This window comes from Onychostoma macrolepis, chromosome 01 (assembly GCF_012432095.1).
Source record: "Onychostoma macrolepis isolate SWU-2019 chromosome 01, ASM1243209v1, whole genome shotgun sequence".
In the NCBI taxonomy this organism is placed as follows: Eukaryota; Metazoa; Chordata; class Actinopteri; order Cypriniformes; family Cyprinidae; genus Onychostoma; species Onychostoma macrolepis.
This window is the reverse complement of record NC_081155.1, coordinates 2,637,288-2,661,162: the sequence shown is the minus strand read 5'-3', so window position 1 is coordinate 2,661,162 and position 23,875 is coordinate 2,637,288. Positions and strand designations below refer to the sequence as shown.

The following is a 23,875-nucleotide window of genomic DNA, read 5'->3' as shown; positions in this document are numbered from 1 at the left end:
CTGGGAGATACAATAAACCACCTTGCGACAGCATGTACGGATGTGCCATCCTGGAGGAGCTTGTAGGGAGTTAAATTATTTCCTTTATGAAAATAACTCCTTGTGAAGCCAAAACTTAGGAACTCTTACAATTCAAATGTCAGGCCACAAAACAAACTCTTAATTTAGGCTTTGATCTCTTTGTGAAGCCAAACACCCAGGAACCCTTACAATGCAAATGTCATGCCACAAGACAATAAACTCTCTAATCAGACAAGAAGATCTGAGAGAAAGACCATTTGGTCCACTCACCCATCCTTCCCCTCTGGACTCATGGTACTGGTCACTGAAAGAACTCAAGTTGCTACTCTTACATAAATATTTACTGTATCTTAAGAATTAATGATCTTAACCCTTTCATGTTTGGTATCATTTTAAAGGTCTCTGTGCGATGGGTAAACTGGTCTCAATTTCACAGTAGTCATTTATATTATGGGAAATATTGGAAACTTAAATGAATTCTGTACCTCTGTTATGGGCGGTCTCCTTTCAAAACCTGATAAACATTGCTCTACAGGTGTGACCATTTGGGGCACGAGAACATCTCTTCCTGAGGCTTCTCATCCCCCATACACAGATTTAATCTGTTTTGGGGCAGAGAATAAATGTTTATGAGCCTTTTGTTCTGGTAGTATTTAAGGGAAATTTGCAAATCAGTCGGGGCGATTTGTAGCCAGATCAGCCCGTAGTGTGGAGGGTATTTAATATGTTCCATACTATGTATTTTTCTCTTGAATTCAGGTAAACATTTTACTCTTAGATTCATCTTTGAACAACTGATATTATGTATTTTCTTATTTTTGAATTGGCTTCTTATTGTTTTATGTAATTGGCACGACACGTTTACCTGACTAATAATAAATTGTTATATTTGATTTATTCTGAACTGTCCTGAAATCATTATGACTATTAGACTGTGAGGAGGCTTTTGTTCCCGCAAATCTACGGCCAGGATAGGTCAAACTGAAGGCTCATGAATGAACGGAGCAGTAGGCACGTCATCAGAGACCTCAGATTTCTGTCTATCACTGGTGCTAGCAAGTTGTACGGGAAAAGACTAAATAAACTACACTTTTTGTCATAAGCAAGCAGTTGGCGGCAGACAACTAGGTATTAGTCTACCTGCATCCTCTGACTAACATCAGACTGGCGAGTTTGTGATCGTGAGACCGGAGCTTCGGCCGACGCTATAGGCTCAAAAGAGACATTAGGTCCCCAGTGAACGGATAATTGAAAATATGGTATGTCGAGAATAATCAAATATCTATATTAATATATAAGCGATATTTGTGATCACTTTTTAATTAGTCTAAATTTAATGATCACTTGGAATTGGAGTCAGATCAGAATTGGAGCTAGGTCAAAATTGAAACTAAATCCTGATAAATTCAAAAGCGCCAGTAAAAGGCCGAATATGCATTAAACCTTCGACCAGGCCGCTGGATTCCGTTGTTTGGACTAGCGGGTGGATCCTTACAAGCTGGACTGCCTGTGCAACATGACTGAATTGCAGGTACTGCCTCATGATAAAAGGAGTGAGAAGGACACTAACACTACAGACAAATTAGTCAGGAAGGATGAGAGAGCAATTGTCTGTGTCCACCACCTGTAAAACAATTCCTATTTTGGGGGTTATCTTGCTGTTGCCTCTCCAGTGCACCTGTTGTCACTTTCAATTACACTAAAGCAGGTGAAACTAATTCACAATCACTTATGCTTCCTAACTAGACAGACTGATATACCTGAAGTTTAACTAACTTTGTGTTATACTGTAATAATACTGTAGTAAGTTATAATATACTGTAATAAATGGTCCCTTATTTTTTTATTGTTGTTTTGAGCAGTGTATATAAAATTTACTTAGTGTACAATTACTGTACAATGTTTCTTACTGCCAAACATACTTGAGTATATGCAGTTTGTAGTTTGGATCCTCCAGTTTGTGGTTGAGCAGCTGGACTCCTGATTGTCCTGGGTGATTGTAGCTCAGATCCAGCTCTCTCAGGTGTGAGGGGTTTGAACTCAGAGCTGAACACAAATAACCACAGCCTTTCTCTGTCACCATACAGCCTGACAACCTGCAGAAACACATCAAGTGTCCAAACACATTATTGGTTAAATTACAAACATCATGTACAAACACTTATACCTATATTAGTGGCCTGAATTATATTAAGAAAGATTTGGCTGCAGGGTTAAATTTGCAATAGTTTCTTTAAATATTTATCTTTGTCAATTTCACATTTTCTAAAGAGAGAGAGAGAAAAAACAAGTTGATGGAATCTTGTTGCATCACATCTGGTTATTACACAGTGTAAGGCCAAATCTGCAACTTTAAATAATTCAAATTCTACAGTTATTTGCTCTGATTTGTTAAGGATTATTTGGTAACACTTTATTTTAAGGTCTCTTAACTAGTTGCTTATTAGCATGCATATTACTAAAATATTAGCCATTTATTAGTAGTAATTAAGCACTTATTAATGCCTTATTCTACATGACCTTATTCTACATCCCTAATCCTACCCAATACCTAAACTTAACAACTACCTTACTAACTATTAATAAGCATTAAATTAGGAATTTATTGAGGGAAAAGTTGTAGTTAATAGTGAATAAGTGTTCCCTATTCTAAAGTGTTACCGATTATTTAATAAAGATTGATTAGGTGTGTCCAAAATTTTGACTGGTACTGCACTCATTCCCTTTATAGAAATTAACGTAAAATCTGCTCAAAAGCCACAGACAGAAAGGTGAAATTATGTTTTGTGTGAGCTGGTCCTGCCTGCAAGGATCATACATAAAATTTTAATCTTGTTAGGCATTAATTTCGAACTCACTGAATTATATGTCCTCGCACACAAATGCTTCAGTTTACCTCCCAGCATGGGAAAACTTTTGTTTTCTTTTAGTTTGAATCAGAACTGACTGTGGCACAGTGGGAGCCTGCCTCGATACATGATACATCAAAAGGAAATAGAATCCATTTTAATCAGTGATTCTGTCTACAATGGATGCAGCACGAAAAGTAACTGCACTGAAAAAAATGTTTAGTTGGTTCAACTTAGAAATTGCCTTTTTAGATTTAGTTTTTCTCTGGTTGCTGTAAATGTGCATTTCTAAAGTACATTTGATGCAGCTGAAAGTGCTTGATAAAACTTAATGAGATGATGATTTTATCCTCAAGTAGTGATCACATATCACATCTGGAGTGTGTTATTTAGATTTATTAGTTTCACATTTTGAAGTGTTGTACTGCTCTGAAATTTAGTAAGTTTTTAAATCATTATGCAGAAATTATTGGGACTGGATCACACAGACATCATGAATCTGCGTATGAACCTCAAGAATGGTGACAGGCAACTCTGAACATCACAAAAAAGGTTTGCATTGATTGTCACCATTGTTGAGATTCATGCGCTGATTCTTGATCTTTGTGCGAGTCAAAAAGACACAACTCAAAACACTTCCTATATAACAAAAGAAGAAATTCACAATAGCTGACAGTCATAACATGACGAGACTAACAGCTAACATTTTCAGACATCAGACTCCTGATATGATCTGTGAATCTGACCACTACATGATGACTGAATCATCATCATCAATAAGTAATCAAGATCATCTGATCACAGTTTCTCTCACAACTGTTGCTATAACAAATGCGCTGTATAAACACACAGTTGCAGCAGTCAGAGAAAAACTTAAAGCAAAGCCTAGTTAAAGCAAACACGTATCTCCACAATGGCGACTTCTTGATTATTTTCAATAAAACATCAACATCTAAACCTCAGTTAATTCTCATTAAGAAGTTTAATATGAAAGAAATAAAGTCAGATTGTAATGAGTGAGATAGTGATCTGTTAGTGTTGAATGTTTTGTTGCTTCCAGTCATGTGACATTTTTTATTTTATTTTTTTTTTTACAGTGGTTACCAGCGCTGTCAATTGTGATTTTCACTTTGCTACAACTTAAAATATATAATAACTTCAAATCATAATTTTTCATTGAACCAAGATTCACTGATCAGCATGGAGCAGGTGTTTATTTTGAATATGTTTTTTTCTGAGTTTTATTGGAAGTTGTATGTTGGGTCAACATAATGGATTTAAGTTTAAATAACATCCTCCATTATCTTGGTTGAACTATATGGAATGATTTTCCGGACTATTGTCAAAAGCAATTGCAAATTGTATTTTCAATTGTGTTTTCCACATGTGGGCGCATAATATTGAGGCAGGTGTAGAAAGGAATAAAATGTACTGTAATAATTGTAGAATTGCACTGTCTGTTTCCTCATTTGCATCAATTGGAGTGAGAGAAGCAGTGAGAGATGTTGAGACAGGTTAAAAGCGTTTCGTTAATAGTGAAAATTGACCTATTGTGCGTACCGTTGTTGCTCCCGCTGTTAGCAGGGTATAATCGCTGCATTTGGGGTAAAAAAGACAGAATTATGTATTGTGCCAAGAAGGTTGTCTGTTCGTTCACACAGGCACGAACTGATTGACAGCTGCCTTTAGCGAAGCCTTTCCCGATTACTTCCATTAAGCAAAGTGTTCAGCACGGTCATCTGTGAGTGACGTCACCTCCCAATACAAACATGCCCCCTAGTATAGTCCCGCCCCCCTCACATTGATTGACAGCTTTCCATTTAGACATTGGAAATTCAAATGCAAAAGGAATTGCGATTTCATTTAAGTTTTGGCAGGTTACATGCGCGACACAGAGAAAGTGAAAAAGCAAATGTGGTAATTAATATTGCTATTTAAATATGACAGGCTCATAACTAGTAAGACATGGGAAATACAGTTGCAAATGGAATTTGCTTTTTCATTTGAAATGTGGCAGTCACTGTGCGTTTGCGAAGGCGAAAATGCAAACGCTAATGCAAGATTTGCAATTGCATTTGGATTATGTCCCAATTTATGCGCCCACATGTGGAAAACGCGATTTGCAATTGCTTTTGAAAATAGTCCAGAATATTATTCCATAGAACTTAGTTACAACAACAAAACTAGAATTGTATGTAATATCAGATAGAAATACCTCCTTAAAGCAACAACTGCACAGGTTCACTTTTTACAGCGTGGCAGTAAACTGATGACGAGTTCTATTTCTGACAAACTTTAGGTGTTACTTCCGACAACAGGACAAATACCTTTGGCTTTGGAATGTTTACTTTGATTTGTCCAGTGTAGACAGCCATGAGCCGTTGCAGTGTGACAGTGTCTTACAATGTGCCATGCATGTGTAGGGAGCACCATTTAACTGTATAATTTGATGAACATACAATAACATACCAGGAACACACCGTTTGTCTGTTACATTTCACAACAGACTCTTTTTCTTAATTATTCTCAGCACACTGACAGTTTTTCTAAATATCTTGCATTGAAAGTATTTTGTCCTCTGCGGCAATCTGAAGCTCACGCTGATAAACTCAGACATTGAGGGAGCATAACATACAATACCAAGCAGTTTATTAGAATATAGCAACACAAAGGAATCAGGGAACGGGGCACAAGGTACAGAACTCAACATTCCAACAAAACATCCATAAATGAACACAATCAAACAATGAATGGAAGAAACGCCTTGGCTTCTATATACAGAGGTTAACAAGATTAACTAAACATAGATGAAAACAAGGAGACTAATGACAAGGGACCAGGGAATAGAAACTAAAGGCAAACTGTACCAAACTATTCACAATACCAAACAAAAGCACAAGGAACAGAGGGCAACATGTGACACAAACATATACTCATTGCTGGTCATCTGGAATATAAAACACTTTTAAATGTAGCTGCACTGCATTACTAATGTTTAATATTATTTTAAAGGTAGTAGTTAAATCAATGTTCAGAACAATATTGTAAAATACAGAACTGTACTCTACCTCAGTATCTCCAGCTGGCAGTTTGGACTCTTCAGTCCATCAGAGAGCAGATTCACTCCTGAATCCTGCAGGTCATTGTTAGTCAGATCCAGCTCTCTCAGGATGGAGGATTGTAGCACTGATGACAAACTCTCACAACACTCAACTGTGAGATTACAGGACTGTAGCCTGTGTGGAAAACAAAACAAATAATCTATGATTTGAAAGCAGAAAAAAAAAACTTTTGATTGTAGAGAAGTTAATAACATCAGATGTATCCTGTGATTATGGAATTTAAGTCTGTGAAAGTAATTTAAAAATGTTCCTTTATTTTCATTCAATAATTCAGCTCTTCATAAAACAACTCCTGATTTGTGACAAGATCAAGACAATTTACCCAGTATTTTTGTAGCATTAAGTTTCTTTAATTTATGAAACAAAATAGTTATTTCTGAAACAAAATAGAGACAATTTGACTTGTCTGATGGTAGAGATTCAGTGTCACTTAATGAAATGTAATATTACCACCTAATTACAAAGACTAATTATGAATATAAATGAATAAATGTAAAAATGGTTCTTACAGTGCCCTTCTTGTGTTTTTGATCACTGGCAACATTCTCATCAGTGCTTCTTCAGATCTTCTGTATTTTTGCAGTTCCAACTTATCTTGAGTCACTTCTGACATCAGCAGCACATACACCAGAGCTGACCATTGAGCAGAGGAGAGATTCTGTGCTGAAAGATTTCCAGAGCTCAGATTCTTCTGGATATCCCTGACAAAGTCATATTTCAGTTCACTTAGACAGAAGAACAAGTTGATTGTCCTCTCCACTGATTTCTCCTTCTCTATTGTCTGTTTGATGTAGTCAACAGTGTCTTTAATATTCACGGTTTTCAGTTCCACTTCTGGCAGCAGTTCCTTCAAATCATTCTGATTGGACTCCAGTGAGAGACCCAAGAGAAACCGGAGGAAAAGGTCCAGGTGTCCATTCTCACTTTGTAAAGCCTTGTTGACTGCAGACTTCAGAAGATGAAACAGCTGCCTATTAGACAGTTTCCATGATAGTGTCTTTTTCCAGGTTTGAAAAAATAGGTTTGATTTCTCATCTTTGTAAATCAGAAACACATAGAGAGCAGCAAGGAACTCCTGGACACTGAGATGTACAAAGCTGTAAATGTTTCTGGCTGAAAAAGCCTTTTCCGTCTGAAAGATCTGAGTGCATAATCCAGAGTACACTGACCCTTCACTGACATCTAGTCCACACTCCTCAAGATCTTCCTTGTAGAAAATTAGATTTCCTTTCTCCAGCTGTTTAAAGGCCAGTTTCCCAAGCTTTAGAACAATCTGATCAAAGCACCTGGCTTCGAACTTAAGTTCAGGATTATCACTGTATTTTTTTTCCATCTGCTGCTTCTGAGAAAGCAAGAAGCTTGTGTATATCTCTGTGAGAGTTGTAGGAGTTTTGTCATTGCTCTCTCGAGCCAGCAGTGGCTGAAGAACAGTGAGAGAGATCCAGCAGAAAACAGGGATGTGGCACATGATGTACAGACTCCTGGATTTCTTGATGTGACGGATGATGTTTCCAGCAACCTCAGGACTACTGTTTTTGATGAAGTATTGCTCTTTTTGCTCATCGTTGAATCCACGCACTTCTGTCACCTGATCAATGTATTCTCGGGGTATCAGACCGGCTGCTGCTGGTCTAGACGTGATCCAGATGAGAGCAGAGGAAACCAGATGTCTTTTGATCAAGTTTGTAACTATCTTACTCACTGTTGTTTTTTCATGCACATCTGTTAATCTATCACTATCATGAAATCTCAAAGGGAAGCGACATTCATCCAGCCCATCAAAAATGAACATGACCTTACAGTCATCCTCAGGAAGTAAGGGCAGTTCTTCAGGACCACTAAAGAAGCATTCGTGAAGCAGTTCCATGAGACTGCAGTCCTTTGTAATCATATTCAGTCTACGGAATGGGAGTGGAAATATGAAGAGTAAGTCCTGATTTTCTTTTCCGTCAGCCCAGTCAAGAATGAACTTATTGACAGAGACAGTTTTTCCCACCCCGGCGATCCCCATCGTTAGCACTTTTTTGTTTCGTCGACCAGTATCATACTGGACTTTGAACAGATCATTGCACAAGATTGTGGTGTCCATCACAGTAATTTGGTGGATGTTCAATTCAATCCGTCTCACCTCATGGTCACTCACTATTCCTCCAGTCTCATTCTCCACCACGTATAGATCAGTGTAAATATCATTCAGATATTTCTGATGACCCGTTTGTGAATTACCAATCAATATCCGATTATAGTACTCTTGTAATATGTTCTTCAGTCTGAGGCTGATCTCTCTGTAATCAGGAATACCAGCTTTACTGTCCTCTGCAGTTGAGCCTTTGTGAAAAAGGAAAATAAAATAACAAAACAAGTTAGTGTTATCAAAATTCAGTGTTTAGAACTCAAAGTTTAGTACCACGGACTGAATTTGGATTTACATATTTTTTTTAATTAACTTGGTATATACATTTTAAAAAAGAAGCTGTATAAGTGTATTTTATTTGATCTTAGTGCTGTGTTCAACACTTAAGATTACAACATACTCTTAGATTAATTACACAATTATACTGGTATTCGGAGTCAAGCATTATGATTGATTAAATCCTTCTTGTGTGACTTTTAACATTTGTCTATTTAAACAGGGAATTATGTAAGTTAACACAAGAAAAGTTTGGAGTGCCACAAGGATTTGTCTTAGGACCTCTGATATTTTAAATATATATGATGGTCCTTAGTAATATTAGAAAACATGGGATTAATTTTCATTGTTATGCTGATGATACGTAGTTATTATATTTCATTGAGACCAGACCAGAAGTTAACAGTGTGTTAAAGATATCAAATGTTGGATAACCAATAATTTTCTTCTATTAAATTCAGATAAGACAGATATATTACAAAAAATTACAATTTGCATTTAGAGGGATGTACTGTTACTTCTATTCTATATCTGGGTGTTATTAGACAGCAACTTATATTTTATCTCACATAATTCAAAACAGCCTTCTTCAACCTTAGAAATATTGGCAAGCTAAGAAACATGTTATCTCTCTTTGATCCACAAAAGCTAATTCATACATTCATGACCTGGACTGGATTATTGCAATGTACTACTATGTGGTTTTCTTGCATTTTCAATAAACAAGCTACAGCTGGTCCAAGAATGCAGCTGCTAAAGTTCTTACCAGGTCAAAAAAAAAAAAAAAAAAAAAAAAAAATATATATATATATATATATATAAATATAATTACTTTTAAAACAAATATTATTATTATTATTTACATAACAGAGGCAAAGATAAATCTATTTCTAATCACTGTTAAAAAAAAAAGAAAAAGAAAAAAAAGGTTATTTAAAGCTATACTAAACATATTCAGCCAACACTGATTTTTTTAATGCACAGATATATGTTGAAATTTTATGTTTTTCATCCACTGCTATGGCTATCACTGTCAATCTTCAATTTTTTTATTTTTTTTATTTAGCAGATTCACGCCTCCTGCATTTAAATGCAGCTGCATGGAAATTAAAGGTTGTACTCAAATTGTGAATGGACTGTTTACAATAAAACAAATAAAGAACGCATCAAATCTGGCTGAGAAATTACCCTCCAAAAGATCATTTAAAGCCATTATTGTGTTAATAAAAAGAAAAGCAACAAATATACATTACAAAAAGTAGCTTTTGAAAGAAACATTTTATTTGTGTCAGTTTCAGTTCCTGTTTTGCCTTATTTGGTCACCTTCCTATCCTTGTTTAGTTTGATCATTAGTTGATTCCCCGCACCTGTCTGTCCCTCGTTATCCTGAGTTTATAAGCCCCGGCCTGTTCAGTTCATTGTTTGTCGGGTCTACTTGTTTATTTGTGTGTTGCTCAAGCTCCTGTTGTGATTGATTCCCCTTGTTTCCTTGATTAAAGACTGTTAATCGTTTCCTTGTGCCTCCAGTGTGTTCCTATACAGCGTAACATGACAATTTGATTCAATATAGAATGTATTACACAACTTTTACGCTACAATTGCCTAACATAAACTGTGGAATATAAAATATAATATGAGAAATGTCTTAATATTTTTTCTTCATACAATGTATTGTTGAAAACAGTTTGGTTACCAACATTAAAATATCTTTATGCCCCCCACCCACAAAAAAGTAAATGTCTTAATGAGTCACTGAGCCATTCATTTGATTCATTCAAATAGCTGATTCATTCAGGATGGCTCGCTTTATGAATGGACATTTAAATCACTGGTTTGCCTGATTCATTCAGAACCCAGATTCATTCAGAAATGAATCACTGCTGTGTTGCTCGGAGATGCACAATAGTTCTGCTGTTTCTTTGTAAGTAATATTTTCATTGAAAATTGGGCTAAAATAGACAATATTGTGCTGCCAATCAACTATATGAAATGTAAGATGACCTGAGGTAGGGGTGTGCATATAAATGTGTTAATTATTAACGCGTTATTAATTAAATTAACATGTTAAGTACACAGCCTTAATAATAATAACTCTTGTTCATGGCTTTTTTGCTCCCTGGGAAGGTGATGGTAATGATATTCCAATTGTCCAGTCAAATCAAATCTGTTATTTGACATTCAGTGACATGCTTTTTTTAATTAAACAAATAAATAAAACTGTGCTCCAGATATATCTGATCAAATGAGCATGGTTTTCTTTTGCTAACAGCAGCAATGCTGGGTGGAACTAGATATTATGCAAGCTCCAGTTTGGATCCAGCCTCTTATGAAGACTTCAGATGACGCATCACCTGAGAAGAGATAATGTCAACCCCTGCAAGGACTTCAGACCAACTCTGAATCTACATACAAAACAGCCGAATTGTCCTTATTGTAATCATCATGATTAAATGTAATTATTGCTTCAATCATGTTCATATTGAAGCAATAATTACTCTCTACTCTCCAAGAACTGTATTTATCCAGAGTGAGCAAAATGGCTAAGAAAATCACTCTGGACCCCTCACATCCAGCACACTCCCTCTTTGAACTGCTGCCGTCTGGTCGACGCTACAGAGCTCTGAGCACAAGAACGACCAGACACAGGAACAGTTTCTTCCCTCAGGCAATCCATCTCATGAACACTTAACAATAAACATGGAACACACAACACTATAATACATTATTTATTTAACACACATACTTATTTACATTTCAAATTTGCACATATCATACCTGTACATACATAATTGTCTATATTATATATTGTGTTTTTGCTATTTTGTACATTGTCTATTTTGTATATTTGTATATTATTATTTTTATTATCTGTGTCCTGTCCTGTCGCTGTCATTCTGTTGCACTGTGGAACTTCTGTCACTATAACAAATTCCTCGTATGTGTAAACACCTGGCAATGAAGCTCATTCTCATTCTCATCGTTTCAATATGGTCATTTACTAACTGTGACTTTTGTTATCCTAGAACTACCATTTGGACATTATGTCTGATAACAGATAACTCTTAACTGTAATGTAGAAACATTTATTTTCTGTTATGCTGATTTCAAACGATGTGTATCGTGAAAAGTACTATACAGATAAATGTGAACTGAAATGCAGTGAAATGACACTGATTTCGCTTATTAAACAGACATGTCATGTCATGCATGTGCTTTGGCTCATACGGAGGTTCAAAGGAATAAATAAAGCCAAATCTAATGCTTACTGCAATAATTCTGTAAATGTGCTATTTCAGGGAATTCCTGACAGGCTTGCACAGACACCATGCAATTAAACAATAAATCTACAAACCTGAAGAAGAGATCATGAATCAGGGCACAGAAGGCCATTTGTCTAACCCTGTACTACTGTTGCGAGGTGTGCTCTCTGAAGACGCTACAGCCTACTCAATTTACTTATATCAGATCTGCTGCTGTTGTGCTTAACCCTGTAACTATTGCTAGCAATTACACTTTCTCTGGTATCAACCTGAGATAAATACCATATGACTAAAATATGAATAAACCCCATTGTGAAGTAGATAAATATTTCCAAGTACAGAAAGTTATCATTATTTACCCCAGATCTGTTCTGAAGCAGCTCCGATGGTGGTTGAAGCATCTACATCGCCCTGATCCTGAACTGTAGACGAAACAAAATGTAAATGCAGTGACATAAAGCACACAAAGAAAATAGGAATGTTTAAGCTGAAATCCAACTATTACTTTTTTATCTTTACACTTCTGGGGCCGGTTGCACCAGCTAGACGTAAAAAAGCTGGGTGTAAGCCCTACGCTGGACTTTGCAACGTCCAGCTTAAAAATAAATATTTACACCTGTTGCACCAACTAAAACTATGATCAGGCGCAACTACGCCTGGCATAGACGATGCGCGTCCACGCGGACACATTCTCCCGCAGTGATAGCTGAGACGACGTTCATGCTGCAGTGGCTACAACTACTAATATAGAACTGAATTGCTCAAGACATCATAACAAGTCAAGCCACCGCGCCATGATTTCATTGAGTAAACATTTTCTAACAAGTTGTTAGAATTTTTTATATCTGAAGTCTCCCTGCACGCTCCCATGACAGATTTTTTCAAACAAACATTAAAAATGAAGGCGGCAGGTTAAGCAAAATATAATGAATGTAGCCTAATACAATGCTTCTCTCTAGAGTTATTTTTTCTAGCTGACAATCGAGTTTATGTACAATGAATGTCTTTCCTGAGGTAAATATGACTTTACGTGACATTGTGCATTTTACTGACATCTTTCTGTGGCTGAAAAACACATTTATAGTTTGTATTTTGTGATAAAACCGACAGAATTTGAAAAATGATACTTTATTTCTGATTAAAAGTAACAAAGCACAAAACTTACTGCGATTATTGGATGGCAGGCACGCTACAAATAATGAATGGAATTAAAGACGTGAAATATTTCCAAGCATTTGTTCTGTCCTTCCAAGCAAGATGTTGAATGGTACAATTTCTTTTAAGAATCCCAGATCATATGTAATATTTTACTGCATATTACATTCTGTGCAGAAATATAGTTTTTTTTTTTTTTTTAGGTCAATTACTGTCGGCATGGTACACCGAGCTTCGCGATTGATATCGCTTATCCTGCCCCGAAAAGACCATACATTACAGTTCACATCTGCAGTAATAATTAACTAACAGACATGAATCCTAAAAACTAATAATGTCCGAGCAAATCATGACTTTTCACTTTACACCTACCTCTAACTAGGCGTAAGATTTAGCATCGGACGTAGCTATACGCTGAGATGGTGCAACGGGTATGAATTCTACGCACGACCTAAAGCGCATTTTATGTCCAGCCTAGTCTTACAACCGGGTGTACGTCCAGCTGGTGCAACTGGCCCCAGAAGCCTCTCTGTTAAAGATAAAATATATAATTTAACTTTTAGTACCTTGCTTGTTTTCGTTCTCTAACTCTTCAACCAGAAGGTTCTGGTTCATCTTCTTCAGGATGTTCATTGTGATCTTCACAGCTTCGTTTGGTCCAAAATATGCCACCATTGTATCCACTGTGTCTAAGATATCTGCATTCTCCATTTCAGAAGCTGAAACACACTCATAATTCTTCAAGTGCCACTGAAACTCCTTCAGATCATCTTTTACCAGTTCCTTCAGTGTGTTTACAAGCAGCTCTTTAACAGATGCCATTGTCCTTCAATGATTCACTTCTGCAGGACAAGAAAAACAAAATCTTAAATATAAGACCAAGCCCTGAACAGTCAGCAAAACCAGTGCAGAGCCGGAAGAGAAAAACAGCATAAAGAGAATGAAAAAAGAAAAAAAAAAAAAAAGAGTTTGGTGTAACCCCGGCATTCTGGCCAAATTTGCCATCATCATGGCCTCCTAATCATCCCCATGTTCTGATTGGCTTCATCAAAAGATAAGTACAATGCTTACCCAGAAAACAAAGAAATCGAAAAGACACATCACTCACAATTTCAAAAAGTTGACCCACACTGGGCTCAAACCCATGGCCTCTAGGTTTAAAACATGTTACTCATCTTGCTATGCCACAGGAAAGGGGAACGCTGTTTCCATTCAAATCAAAGCGTAAATAAACGTACAATACATATCCATGCGTTACTGATGACAGAGAATAGCGTACGCACTTTGCGTCCATCGGATGCTCTCCAAAATGGCACTACGCTGACACAGAGAGACAGAGAGGAGACGAATTGTTGAATAAATGTCATCATTTTTATTTTTATTTTCTTTGCGTACAAAAAGTATTCTTGTCGCTTCATAAAATTCAGATCGAACCACTAATGGCAGATGGACTATTTTGACAATGTTTTTTTTTATACTTTTCTGTGCCTTGACAGTGTAATTTACTTGGCAGTCAATGGGACAGTCACAAGCCTCCCGGTTTTCATCCAAAATATCTTAAATTGTGTTCCGAGAACGAATGAAGCTTTTATGGGTTTGGAACAACACGGGTGTAAGTGATTAATGACCAAATTTTCATTTTGGGGTGGAGTATCCCTTTAATGATGTTTTACAATAATATGAAACTTAGCAAACTGGCAGTTCTGGTAGTAAGATTAAAAGATTTATCTTGAACTCTGTCAAGGAAACTAGCATGCATACACCTTAACTGAATGATTTAATAATCAATTAAAAATGAATTTATACATGTAGCCACACTGGACCAGGGGTTTGGAAAATGGATGGATGATTCAGCTGAAGACGCCATCTTCTGGCAAGACGCAGGGATAAATTTGGCAGGACCCTCACGGTGCATCATTGGTATTCGCTAGCTGTTGGGTGTACATCATTTGGTCTCAACTTTTGAATTAATGAGTACAGGAAGAAAGAAATTAATAAATATCTAAAAATGAATTTATTCATGAAAAAAGTTACTCAAACATACTTAATGTTTTAAGTCATATGATATTATTTGTCTATTGTGCAACAAAAATAAATGGTTAACAGGCGCAGGGTTGGATATTCTCAATGTTTATCAGTTGTTTGTGACAGCAAGAAAAAGCATCTTCATTCCGCAGAGAATGCAACAACAAAATGTCAATGATACTGAAGTGAGTCAAAATACTTGAACAAAACAGAAATAACTTATTTTAATATGCACATATTGTATAGTTTTTTTTTTCTAAACTTATACTTGTTTTCAGAAAGCAAAATTCTTCTCTGTCCCCTGAGATGAAATCCTGCAGACGCCCCCGCTCAGCATTAAATGATGAGTACAAGAAAAGAAAAACATCAGTGCAACGCTGCTACATAAATTGCATACAGTGGACTGTCACTTCACAGGGACTTTAGACAAAGAAAGACTGTAAAACATGTAACCTTTGTACTAGAAACCAATATCAGAAGTTGTTTTGGGGTGTGTATCTTAACACCTTTTACCATATCTTTAAAGCAAGTCGAATATGGACTTGAATTATTAGCATTTCAAAAAGAAAATAAACTCACCACAGAGGAATCTTCAGTCCTAGTTGTATGTTCTTGCTCAAGTTCTTAAGACATTTAAATCCAAAGCCATTTTTCCCCCCAAATCCAGCCGAAAAGGTAAAGGGAAAAGCAGGTATAAGATAAAAACTATTTAATTATATTTTATATTAAAGAATGAGACACAATAATGAATGGTGTAATCACCTTTGGGCTTCTAGTGTTCGGTGGGACCAGAACTTGAAGCAACTATCAACTCAGTCTTTTATAATATGGATATGAGGTCATCTCATTAACTTGGCCAAGGTGTCCAAAGTCCTCCTCCTTTCCTGTTCAAATATCTTTCAGTCGATCTTCTGCTGCCTCATTTCCCTGAACACACGCAGACACACATGAGAATGTTTGAGAAAACAAAAAAGATGGTAAAAGGCTAAACATGTTACTGTAAAAACTAGCTATTTTGTTAATGGTAAGCTTCTTATATGTGGTAAAAAACTAAATAAGTTTGTGAGATCGTGATGAACTAAGGAGAGTTTGCAAATGTCAAATTGAACTTATACAACAGTTTTATACATTTTTGAGTTTATACAAAAGTTAATAATAAGTGACTTACATTTTAGGAACACTCTATTTTGCTCTATTTCGTCAACAAAAATAAATTTCAAAAACAAAGTCACAGCTGAGCCGCTGCACATCTATAGTCTTTGACACAGTGCAGTTTTGTTTATGAATGAATCTTTGCTTTTGAACAAATCTAGTGAGTCAATGATTCAATGACTCATTCATAAAGAGAATCACTTGCTTCGTTCCTAAATGAATCAGCCGTTTGAACAAATCGATTGAATGGATGATTAAGTGACAAAGACAGTGACTTGCTGCTACTGGCGGTTTCAGTTTCATTTTTAAAGTAAAAATTCAGTCATTTAAATCGTTTAAATTTCTATATTCAAAACTTTATATTTAAAAGATTAATCTCATAACATTGTTATTATGTCTTGTCAAAAATTCTGTAAATTTTCCTTAATGCCACATATGTGCCCTTCTGTGCCATGCAAAGATACATTGTTGATGCTGATTTTATTTGACTAGTGACTTATTCTTCCTGATTGTATCTTATTATTTTAATTGAATTTATTGCTTAATTAAAATTTTTGATAGAAGTGTATAAATAAAAATTTTTGGCATAAAAGATGACATACATTTAATAAAATTAGAAAGATTATAATAATACGTTATAATAATAATAATTAAAATAATAATAATAATTAAAAAAAAAAAAACTTTAAGGAATCAAATATCAATGGGAGGGTTAATTTCCGTCATTGATCAGGTGTCTGTTCCTTTTTTTCTTTCTTTTTTTTTTAAGTAGGAGCAATGAAAATAAACAGTGTTGGGCTAGTTACTCAAAGAATGTAATATATTACTCACTACTAGTTACTCCTTTCAAAGGTAATATTGTTACTTTACTTATTACTTTCTGGCAACAGTAATTAGTTACACTACTAGTTACATTACTTTTTCTTCACTCCCCACAGAAGTTGTAACTGTGTATCTTCCAGATCAAATTCTTCTAGAATGTTACTAACAACATATTTCTGCCTCATCATTTGAGCAAAATCCACATTGGATCGCAGTCAGAAGTTATTACAAACACTCAATAGTGATTGATAGTGACATTCGAGTAGAAGAGTTGTATTAATCTCATTAATTGTCATGTATAGCTTGAAGTAATTTTTCTGTTACCCATATGCGATTAAATTTCGTTATGTATTTTATCAAATCACATGAGTTTGTAAGAAACGGTTTAATTTTCCAAAAATATTTTAAATGATATTATATTAATATAATGTACCACATGCCGATAATGCAATATTTCTATCTGCTTTTCCATATTCCAAGCTTGCCTGCTGCACTGGGGACATCACATGCATGTGCGAGTCATGAAAATTATGAAAATAAATCTAGGAATTATTTGATTGTTGGATTTTAAATCAGCGGGGTTGAGGCATCAAAAGTAACTAAGTAACTAAGCTGTTTTATGGAAAGTAACTGTAATATTATTACTGAAATCTTATTAGTAATTAGTTACACTACTAGTTACTGCAAAAAGTAATATTATTACAGTAACTAATTACTAGTAACTAGTTACTGCCCAACACTGAAAATAAATATAAGCATACATTTCCTTAAGTCCTTAAGAATGCTGCAAACATATTTGCAAAGTGTAAACTATTAAATATAATCTACAAACATGCAATATTGTACCAGTAAAAGAAGTGTTTTGAGAGCTTAGCTAAACAGGCCAGTTAGAGTCACTAATCATTCTCATTTTTTTTTTATTAAATCATTTTTTATTTTCACTAATCATTTTTAGTTTTTTATTTTATTAAACACAGGGGGTCATTAATGATGCTTACATTATAACATGTGGAAATTCACACGCAATATATCTTTAATTTGGCCAAAATTGCAGGTGCTTGTCTTAATATACCAGACAGTTTAGAGAAAATATTAATAAATGTTATTATAGATTATAAAGTGTTTTATAACTAAATACATCCGAAAGGTCATCTAAAATTACCATTACCGAAGTGCTTGTAACACCATGTCTCAGGCATTGTTTAAATAAGTACAAGCTAGGGAAGGAATAAATAAGTTTTTTTTTTTTTTTTTTTAAGTGTAGGGTGAAGTCAAGTAGTGTCGAAAGAGATTAGTTTTCAGCTGTTGCTTGAAGATTGACAGGGATCCAGTACTCCGAATATGGGTGGGAAGATCATTCCACCAGCCAGGAATGGTGAACGAGAATGTTCTGGAGAGTGATTTTGAGCCTCTTTGTGATGGTACCACGAGGCGTCGCTCACTAGCAGATCTCAGATTTCTGGAGGGGATGTAGATTCTTAATAGTGAGTGCAAGTAGGCGGGTGCTGAGCCTGTGGTTGTTCTATAAGCAAGCATCAGTGTCTTGAACTTGATGCGAGCTGCGATTGGTAGCCAATGCAATGAGATAAAGAGAGGTGTGACATGGGCTCTTTTGGGTTCCTTGAAGACCAGTCGTGCCGCCACATTCTGAATCATTTGTAGAGGTTTGACGGTGTTTGATGGAAGTCCAGCCAGAAGAGCATTGCAGTAGTCCAGCCTAGAAATGACAAGGGCCTGGACAAGAAGTTGTGCAGCATGCTCCGTTAGAAAGGGCCTGATCTTTCTGATGTTGTGTAGTGCAAACCTGCAAGATCGAGCAGTCTTTGCAATGTGGTCTTTGAAGGTCAGCTGGTCATCAAAGATTACACCAAGATTTCTGACCGAAGTTGATGGGGTAATTGTTGATGAACCTAACTGGATCGTGATGTCATGCTGTAGAGTCGGAGTGGCGGGAAAGACAAGAAGCTCAGTCTTTGCCAGGTTGAGCTGAAGGTGATGTTCTTTCATCCATGCCAAGATGTCCGCCAGGCAACCTGAGATCCTTGCAGCTACCGTTGGATCATCTGATTGAAAAGAGAGATAGAGCTGTGTGTCATCAGCATAGCAGTGGTAGGAGAATCCATGTGCCTGTATAATGGGACCCAGTGATGTAGTGTATGTGGAGAAGAGGAGGGGTCCAGGAACCGATCCCTGAGGAACCCCAGTGACCAGTGTATGTGCTTTGGATACCTCCCCTCCCCAGGCCACCCTGAAAGACCTACCAGTGAGATAGGATTCAAACCAGCGAAGTGGAATTCCAGCGATGCCCAGTGATGAGAGGGTGGAGAGGAGCATCTGATGATTGTCAGAGGAGAACTGGCCCCCCGACTGAGCCTGGTTTCTCCCAAGGTTTTTTTCTCCATTCTGTCTCAGAGGGAGTTTTGGTTCCTTGCCGCTGTCGCCTCTGGCTTGCTCAGTTGGGGACACTTAATTTCTAGCGATTATCGCCGATTTGATTGCACAGATACTATTTAAACTAAACTGAGCTAGACAATGACATCTCTGAATTCAAATTGAGTGTTTAATCTTATCATTATACATTACTGACACTCTATCCTCCAATTTGATACTGTTAAGTGCTTTGACACAATCTGTATTGTAAAAGCGCTATATAAATAAAGGTGACTTGACTTGACTTGATTGACAGTGTCAAACACGGCAGATATATCGAAATTATTCTAAGTAGTTACTAACTCACTTTAACTAATGATATTTGTAGATGTTTCTTGCACCTCCTCTGAACTGTTATCTTCAGCAGAAGCCCCTCCAACTTCTCAATTTCCATAAATGTCAAATGTTTTTTTTTTTTTTTTTGCCTGAACCAGTTAAAGCACACCCACTTTGTTAAACATCATTATTACATCATATGACCCAGTAAATGAAAGTATACACAGGTATGTCTAGTCTTGTAGGTCAGATTGTGTCCCAATAATCCAGGGGTTTCTGGAGCACATTTTAAATGTTTCTGTTTGTGGACACACTGAGCTCAGGTCAGGTCTACTGATCAGCTGAGGAGTTGAGCAGTGAGAGAAGCATCTGAAATGTGCAATGATAAGGAGGATCCAGGAAGAGTTTGGAAACCTGCAGCAGTCAAAGCGTGACGTTAACAAACTCCCTACAGACAGGACACGCCCATATCAGCGTCTGGTTCAGTGTTTGTCAGATAGAGAGCCAGTCTTTCAGCTTATCTGTGCTTCTGCAGCAGGAAACGAACTGAAACTTTAAATACATGACAGTTTTCAGAAAGGTATGATCTCATTTTCTATTCCACTTGTGAAAGAAATACTTCTCTATTAAACAAAAGTTTTTTTTTTAGTCAATATATGTATATACAACATACACACACACACACACACACACACACACACACACACACACACAACAATTCTGTATTGCTGATTTGATCTTTTGTAAATGTGTTAAAGTTGTGGAAGCTCCCAAAATTTGCTAGTATTTCAAACAAGATTAAGTAAATTATAACTCTATGAAGTAGTTGTTCACTGGTGAATAAATAAAAACATGAAAAAACTCCAATACCAATAAATAAATCAATTCAAGTATAGTTTTATACAGTATACCATTATATTCAGAAGGCTAAACAAAATAAATGCACTATAAACACATTTATAGAGAGAGAAAATATTTCTGCAGAACTCTGAGTGATCTTGTATTGTAATAAATACCTTCATATTCATCTCTCCTGCTAAGGTACAGGACCATGGTGGAAACATTAAATGAATTAGCCCAGCTGAGGAACACTAGCCCAGTCAGCAAACAAATTTGGCCCAGATTTGGCATGCATCTGGCACAGCTGGCATTCATCCGGCACTGGCATACAGCATGTGGGCCAAACATGGCCCGGGTTTGGCAGAGATGGTACAGGGTTTAAGACGGCACACGAGACATGGGCCAGATGTCAAATGCAGTATTTGGCCCAGATATCAAATATAGATATGTGGGCCACATAAGTATTGCCGATCTTGACCCATATTTAAAATCCATTTCAAATATTTTTGAGTAAAATGCCAATGTTTTCCCATACAGTAAGGTAATATATTCACATAAATGTGAAACTGTTAAATATATTTTGAAAATATATTTTTAAAATGCATAACATGAAGCTCATGTTGTGTGTTATTATGTGTTTACTTGTATGCAAAATTATATTCATGCCTCATATGATATTATATAATATATGATGTTATATAGTATATTATAGAATAATATATTCTGTTATTTTATATATATATATATATATATATATATATTCATATATTCATCTGCCATTCATCCGGCACTGGCATACAGCATGTGGGCCAAACATGGCCCGAGTTTGGCAGAGGTGGTACCGGGTTTAAGACGGTACACAAGACATGGGCCAGATGTCAAATGTAGTATTTGGCCCAGATGTCAAATGTAGATATGTGGGCCACATAAGTATTGCCGATCTTGACCCACATTTAAAATCCATTTCAAATATTTTTGAAAAAATATAAAATCCCAATGTTTTCCCATACAGAAAGGTAATATATTCACATATATGTGAAACACTGTTAAATATATTGAAATACATTTTGAAAATATATTTTTAAAATGCATAACATAAAGCTCATATTGTGTTTAATTGTGTTTACATGTGAAATTATATTCATGCCTCATATGATATTATATTATATTATATGTTATATTATAGAATAGTATATCCTGTTGTTTTATTTATATACAACTGACTTCAAACAATGTTTTGCATTCACTGCTTTTATATTCTCATTCAATTTACAGTTTGATGTAGGCCTACTAAACAATACATGATGAAATTTCAGGACATTTTATTTGACTCTTGTACTATTTATGTAAATGCGTAACTTTGATGTGTTTTAGGCCATGTTGGCCAATCAGAAGCCTGACAAAGTTTCAAGTAGGCGGAGATAATTATTTTTTTGTTTCAGTGACAACAACTGAACGGCCGGCCGCATAGAAAAAGCTGCTGTTTTGAAAATAACCGCGTTCGTGTGGACGGCCAATGAGCGCGCGCGTTGAGCATTCAAATCAAACTGAAGCAGAGGAGGTTACCATGGTAACAGCGCGTCAACTCACTCAGCTGACAAGTAGCCAGAGGCTGTCTCTCTGCTGTTTTCACTGCTTTAACAATCTCTAAAAGCTTTAAAAAGCTCATTCACAAAGTCAGCATCTATATTAAATTTTGAATCATATAATAACTTTATAATATATTCTAGCCACTTATCATGTTCAATATTATTAGACCTTCCATAACTTTTAATTTTCTTCCACAGGTGCTGTGTTTTCCTATAGTATATTACCTTAAACATTTAAATTATACTGTTATTTTTTTCTATAACATAATTTTTTTTTCTTTTCTCAAGAATATAATTGTTCATAGTCCCCACACTACCTGTTCTTCTGAATTGATTTAAAACACTATATTTTACAGATTTCTGAAATGAACAATCTTCATCCCACCACTGTGGTTGTTTAACTTTAAATATAGACTTTTTAATTAGAAATCTACCTACTTCTTGTAAACAGTCTGTCAACATCATAGCCGCTGTATTATTATCTTCTTCCACTGCAGTAGAAAAGCCACCTAAAAAGTTTCCATTCAGTAAATAAGATAATCTTTGCAAAAAACATTAGTTCATCTCACCATTAGTTCCCCATTTAAATCTTGTCCAGGTTCTTACATCATTGTGATTTTTCTACATTTTTGTCCTTGATTCAACACTAATTAACCTCATGGTATATGATGATGGGAAGTGATCAGAAATATCTACATATAAAATCTCAAAATCTTTAACATATGTAAAGAGTTCACTGGCTATAATAAAATAATCAATCACACTACATCCAGCTGCTGACATATGTAAACTCTTCATCGATATCTTTAACAATTCTTCCATTTACAAAATGAATGTTTAAATTACGACACATATCTAAAAGACAGTGACCAAATGTATTAACAATCTTATCTTTTGATTTTCTATACTCTTCAAAATGATCATTACTATAATAACTACCACATTGTCATGCCCCTGGACTGTTTAGTTGTGTTTTTGCTCCCCATGTGTTCCCTGTGACCCAGTTTCTTCCCAGTCTGATTGTGTTAATTTGATCCCAGGTGTGTCTCCTTAGTTCCCTCATTATCCTGTCTTTATAAGCCCCAGTCCTTTCAGTTAGTGTTTGTCGGTCTTTAAGTGTCTACCCTGCCTGTGATCCGTGTTCCTATTTGAATATTAAACTCTTATGTTGTGAATTCCTCGTCTCTTCGTTCCTGGTTCCCGTGCTTCCCGTGAGCTGTGACACACATGCAATATATTCAGAATCATCACACTCAGTGTAATCACATGCATTACCAGTTCCAGCAATACAAATGTTGACAATTAGAAATAGGGCTATTCAGACATTGTGATAAACTATTTGTGCATTTAATATCAAAATTATATTAATATTACTGGAAAAGACGTTTTGTTCCACAACACATATTACAATTACCTCAAGAATGAATTATGAAGATAATGTACTTTTAAAACAAATAAATGAATATAAATAACATTTGTTCTTATTTTTATACAAGAAAAAAAAAAAATCATAAGTCAATGAAATAAGCATGTGCAAAATTGATATGGTGAAAGCCGATTCTGTTCCCCTCAGAATGTCTGTTTCCCTTCACGCAACTATACTACAATTATCGCGTAGTTGCCTAGTTACCATACGTACGATCAGAACTAGCATGTGCAAGAAGCACAACTGGATGTACGGCAAGTCAAATGGCCCAAAATACCGTCTTTAATCCGAAACTCGAAAATAGTTTTAAGAAGAGAGGTTTTTCAACTTGAAATTTAATTCCACTTATTTTTTTCCAATCAAATTTATTACCGATTTCAATGTGATGCTTAAGGCTTTGGCTATTCTGTTTTATACTGTCTTATACTTATTCATTTATGCTAATTTATTTTTATTTTTTTATTATATGTCTTGCTGTTGTTGTTTTTATGTGTGCAC

The 23,875-nt window shown here is 35.7% G+C and overlaps 2 protein-coding genes across 3 annotated transcripts in view; both read right to left on the bottom strand.

Annotated features, from left to right (window-relative positions):
• Positions 1-16,103, bottom strand: part of LOC131526784 (NACHT, LRR and PYD domains-containing protein 12-like) — a 31,244-nt gene extending 15,141 nt beyond the window's left edge. The window contains exons 1-8 of the mRNA XM_058755331.1: positions 16,011-16,103; positions 15,605-15,769; positions 15,422-15,465; positions 13,384-13,659; positions 12,022-12,084; positions 6,502-8,320; positions 5,939-6,106; positions 1,944-2,117 (exon numbers count right to left, since the gene is read on the bottom strand). Of these exons, the coding sequence (XP_058611314.1) occupies positions 1,944-2,117; positions 5,939-6,106; positions 6,502-8,320; positions 12,022-12,084; positions 13,384-13,639 (2,480 nt within the window). The 5' untranslated portion in view covers positions 13,640-13,659; positions 15,422-15,465; positions 15,605-15,769; positions 16,011-16,103. The remainder of the gene's footprint in view (positions 1-1,943; positions 2,118-5,938; positions 6,107-6,501; positions 8,321-12,021; positions 12,085-13,383; positions 13,660-15,421; positions 15,466-15,604; positions 15,770-16,010) is intronic.
• Positions 16,104-16,930: 827 nt separating this feature from the next.
• LOC131528015 (uncharacterized) lies at positions 16,931-20,710 on the bottom strand. Of its 2 annotated transcripts, none has more exons than XM_058757124.1 (2): positions 20,539-20,710; positions 16,931-18,879 (listed from the first exon to the last, which is right to left on the bottom strand). In XM_058757124.1, exons 1-2 carry the CDS (start codon positions 20,708-20,710, stop codon positions 18,071-18,073), a joined length of 981 nt encoding a protein of 326 aa, XP_058613107.1. In that variant the 3' UTR covers positions 16,931-18,070. The 2 variants fall into 2 exon arrangements, with proteins under 2 accessions (XP_058613107.1, XP_058613119.1); XM_058757136.1 differs by lacking the exon at positions 20,539-20,710 and adding an exon at positions 19,078-19,200.
• Positions 20,711-23,875: the final 3,165 nt, after the last annotated feature.

What these genes read in the sequence shown, in the direction of transcription:
- LOC131528015 (XM_058757124.1), bottom strand. Translation starts at nt 20,710, where the DNA reads ATGTTTGGCCCACATGCTGTATGCCAGTGCCGGATGAATGCCAGCTGT. An exon ending in CAGGAGAGATGAATATGAAG is followed by an intron (nt 18,880 to 20,538) that starts GTATTTATTACA and finishes CTTTTCAATCAG; the next exon opens with ATGATCCAACGGTAGCTGCA.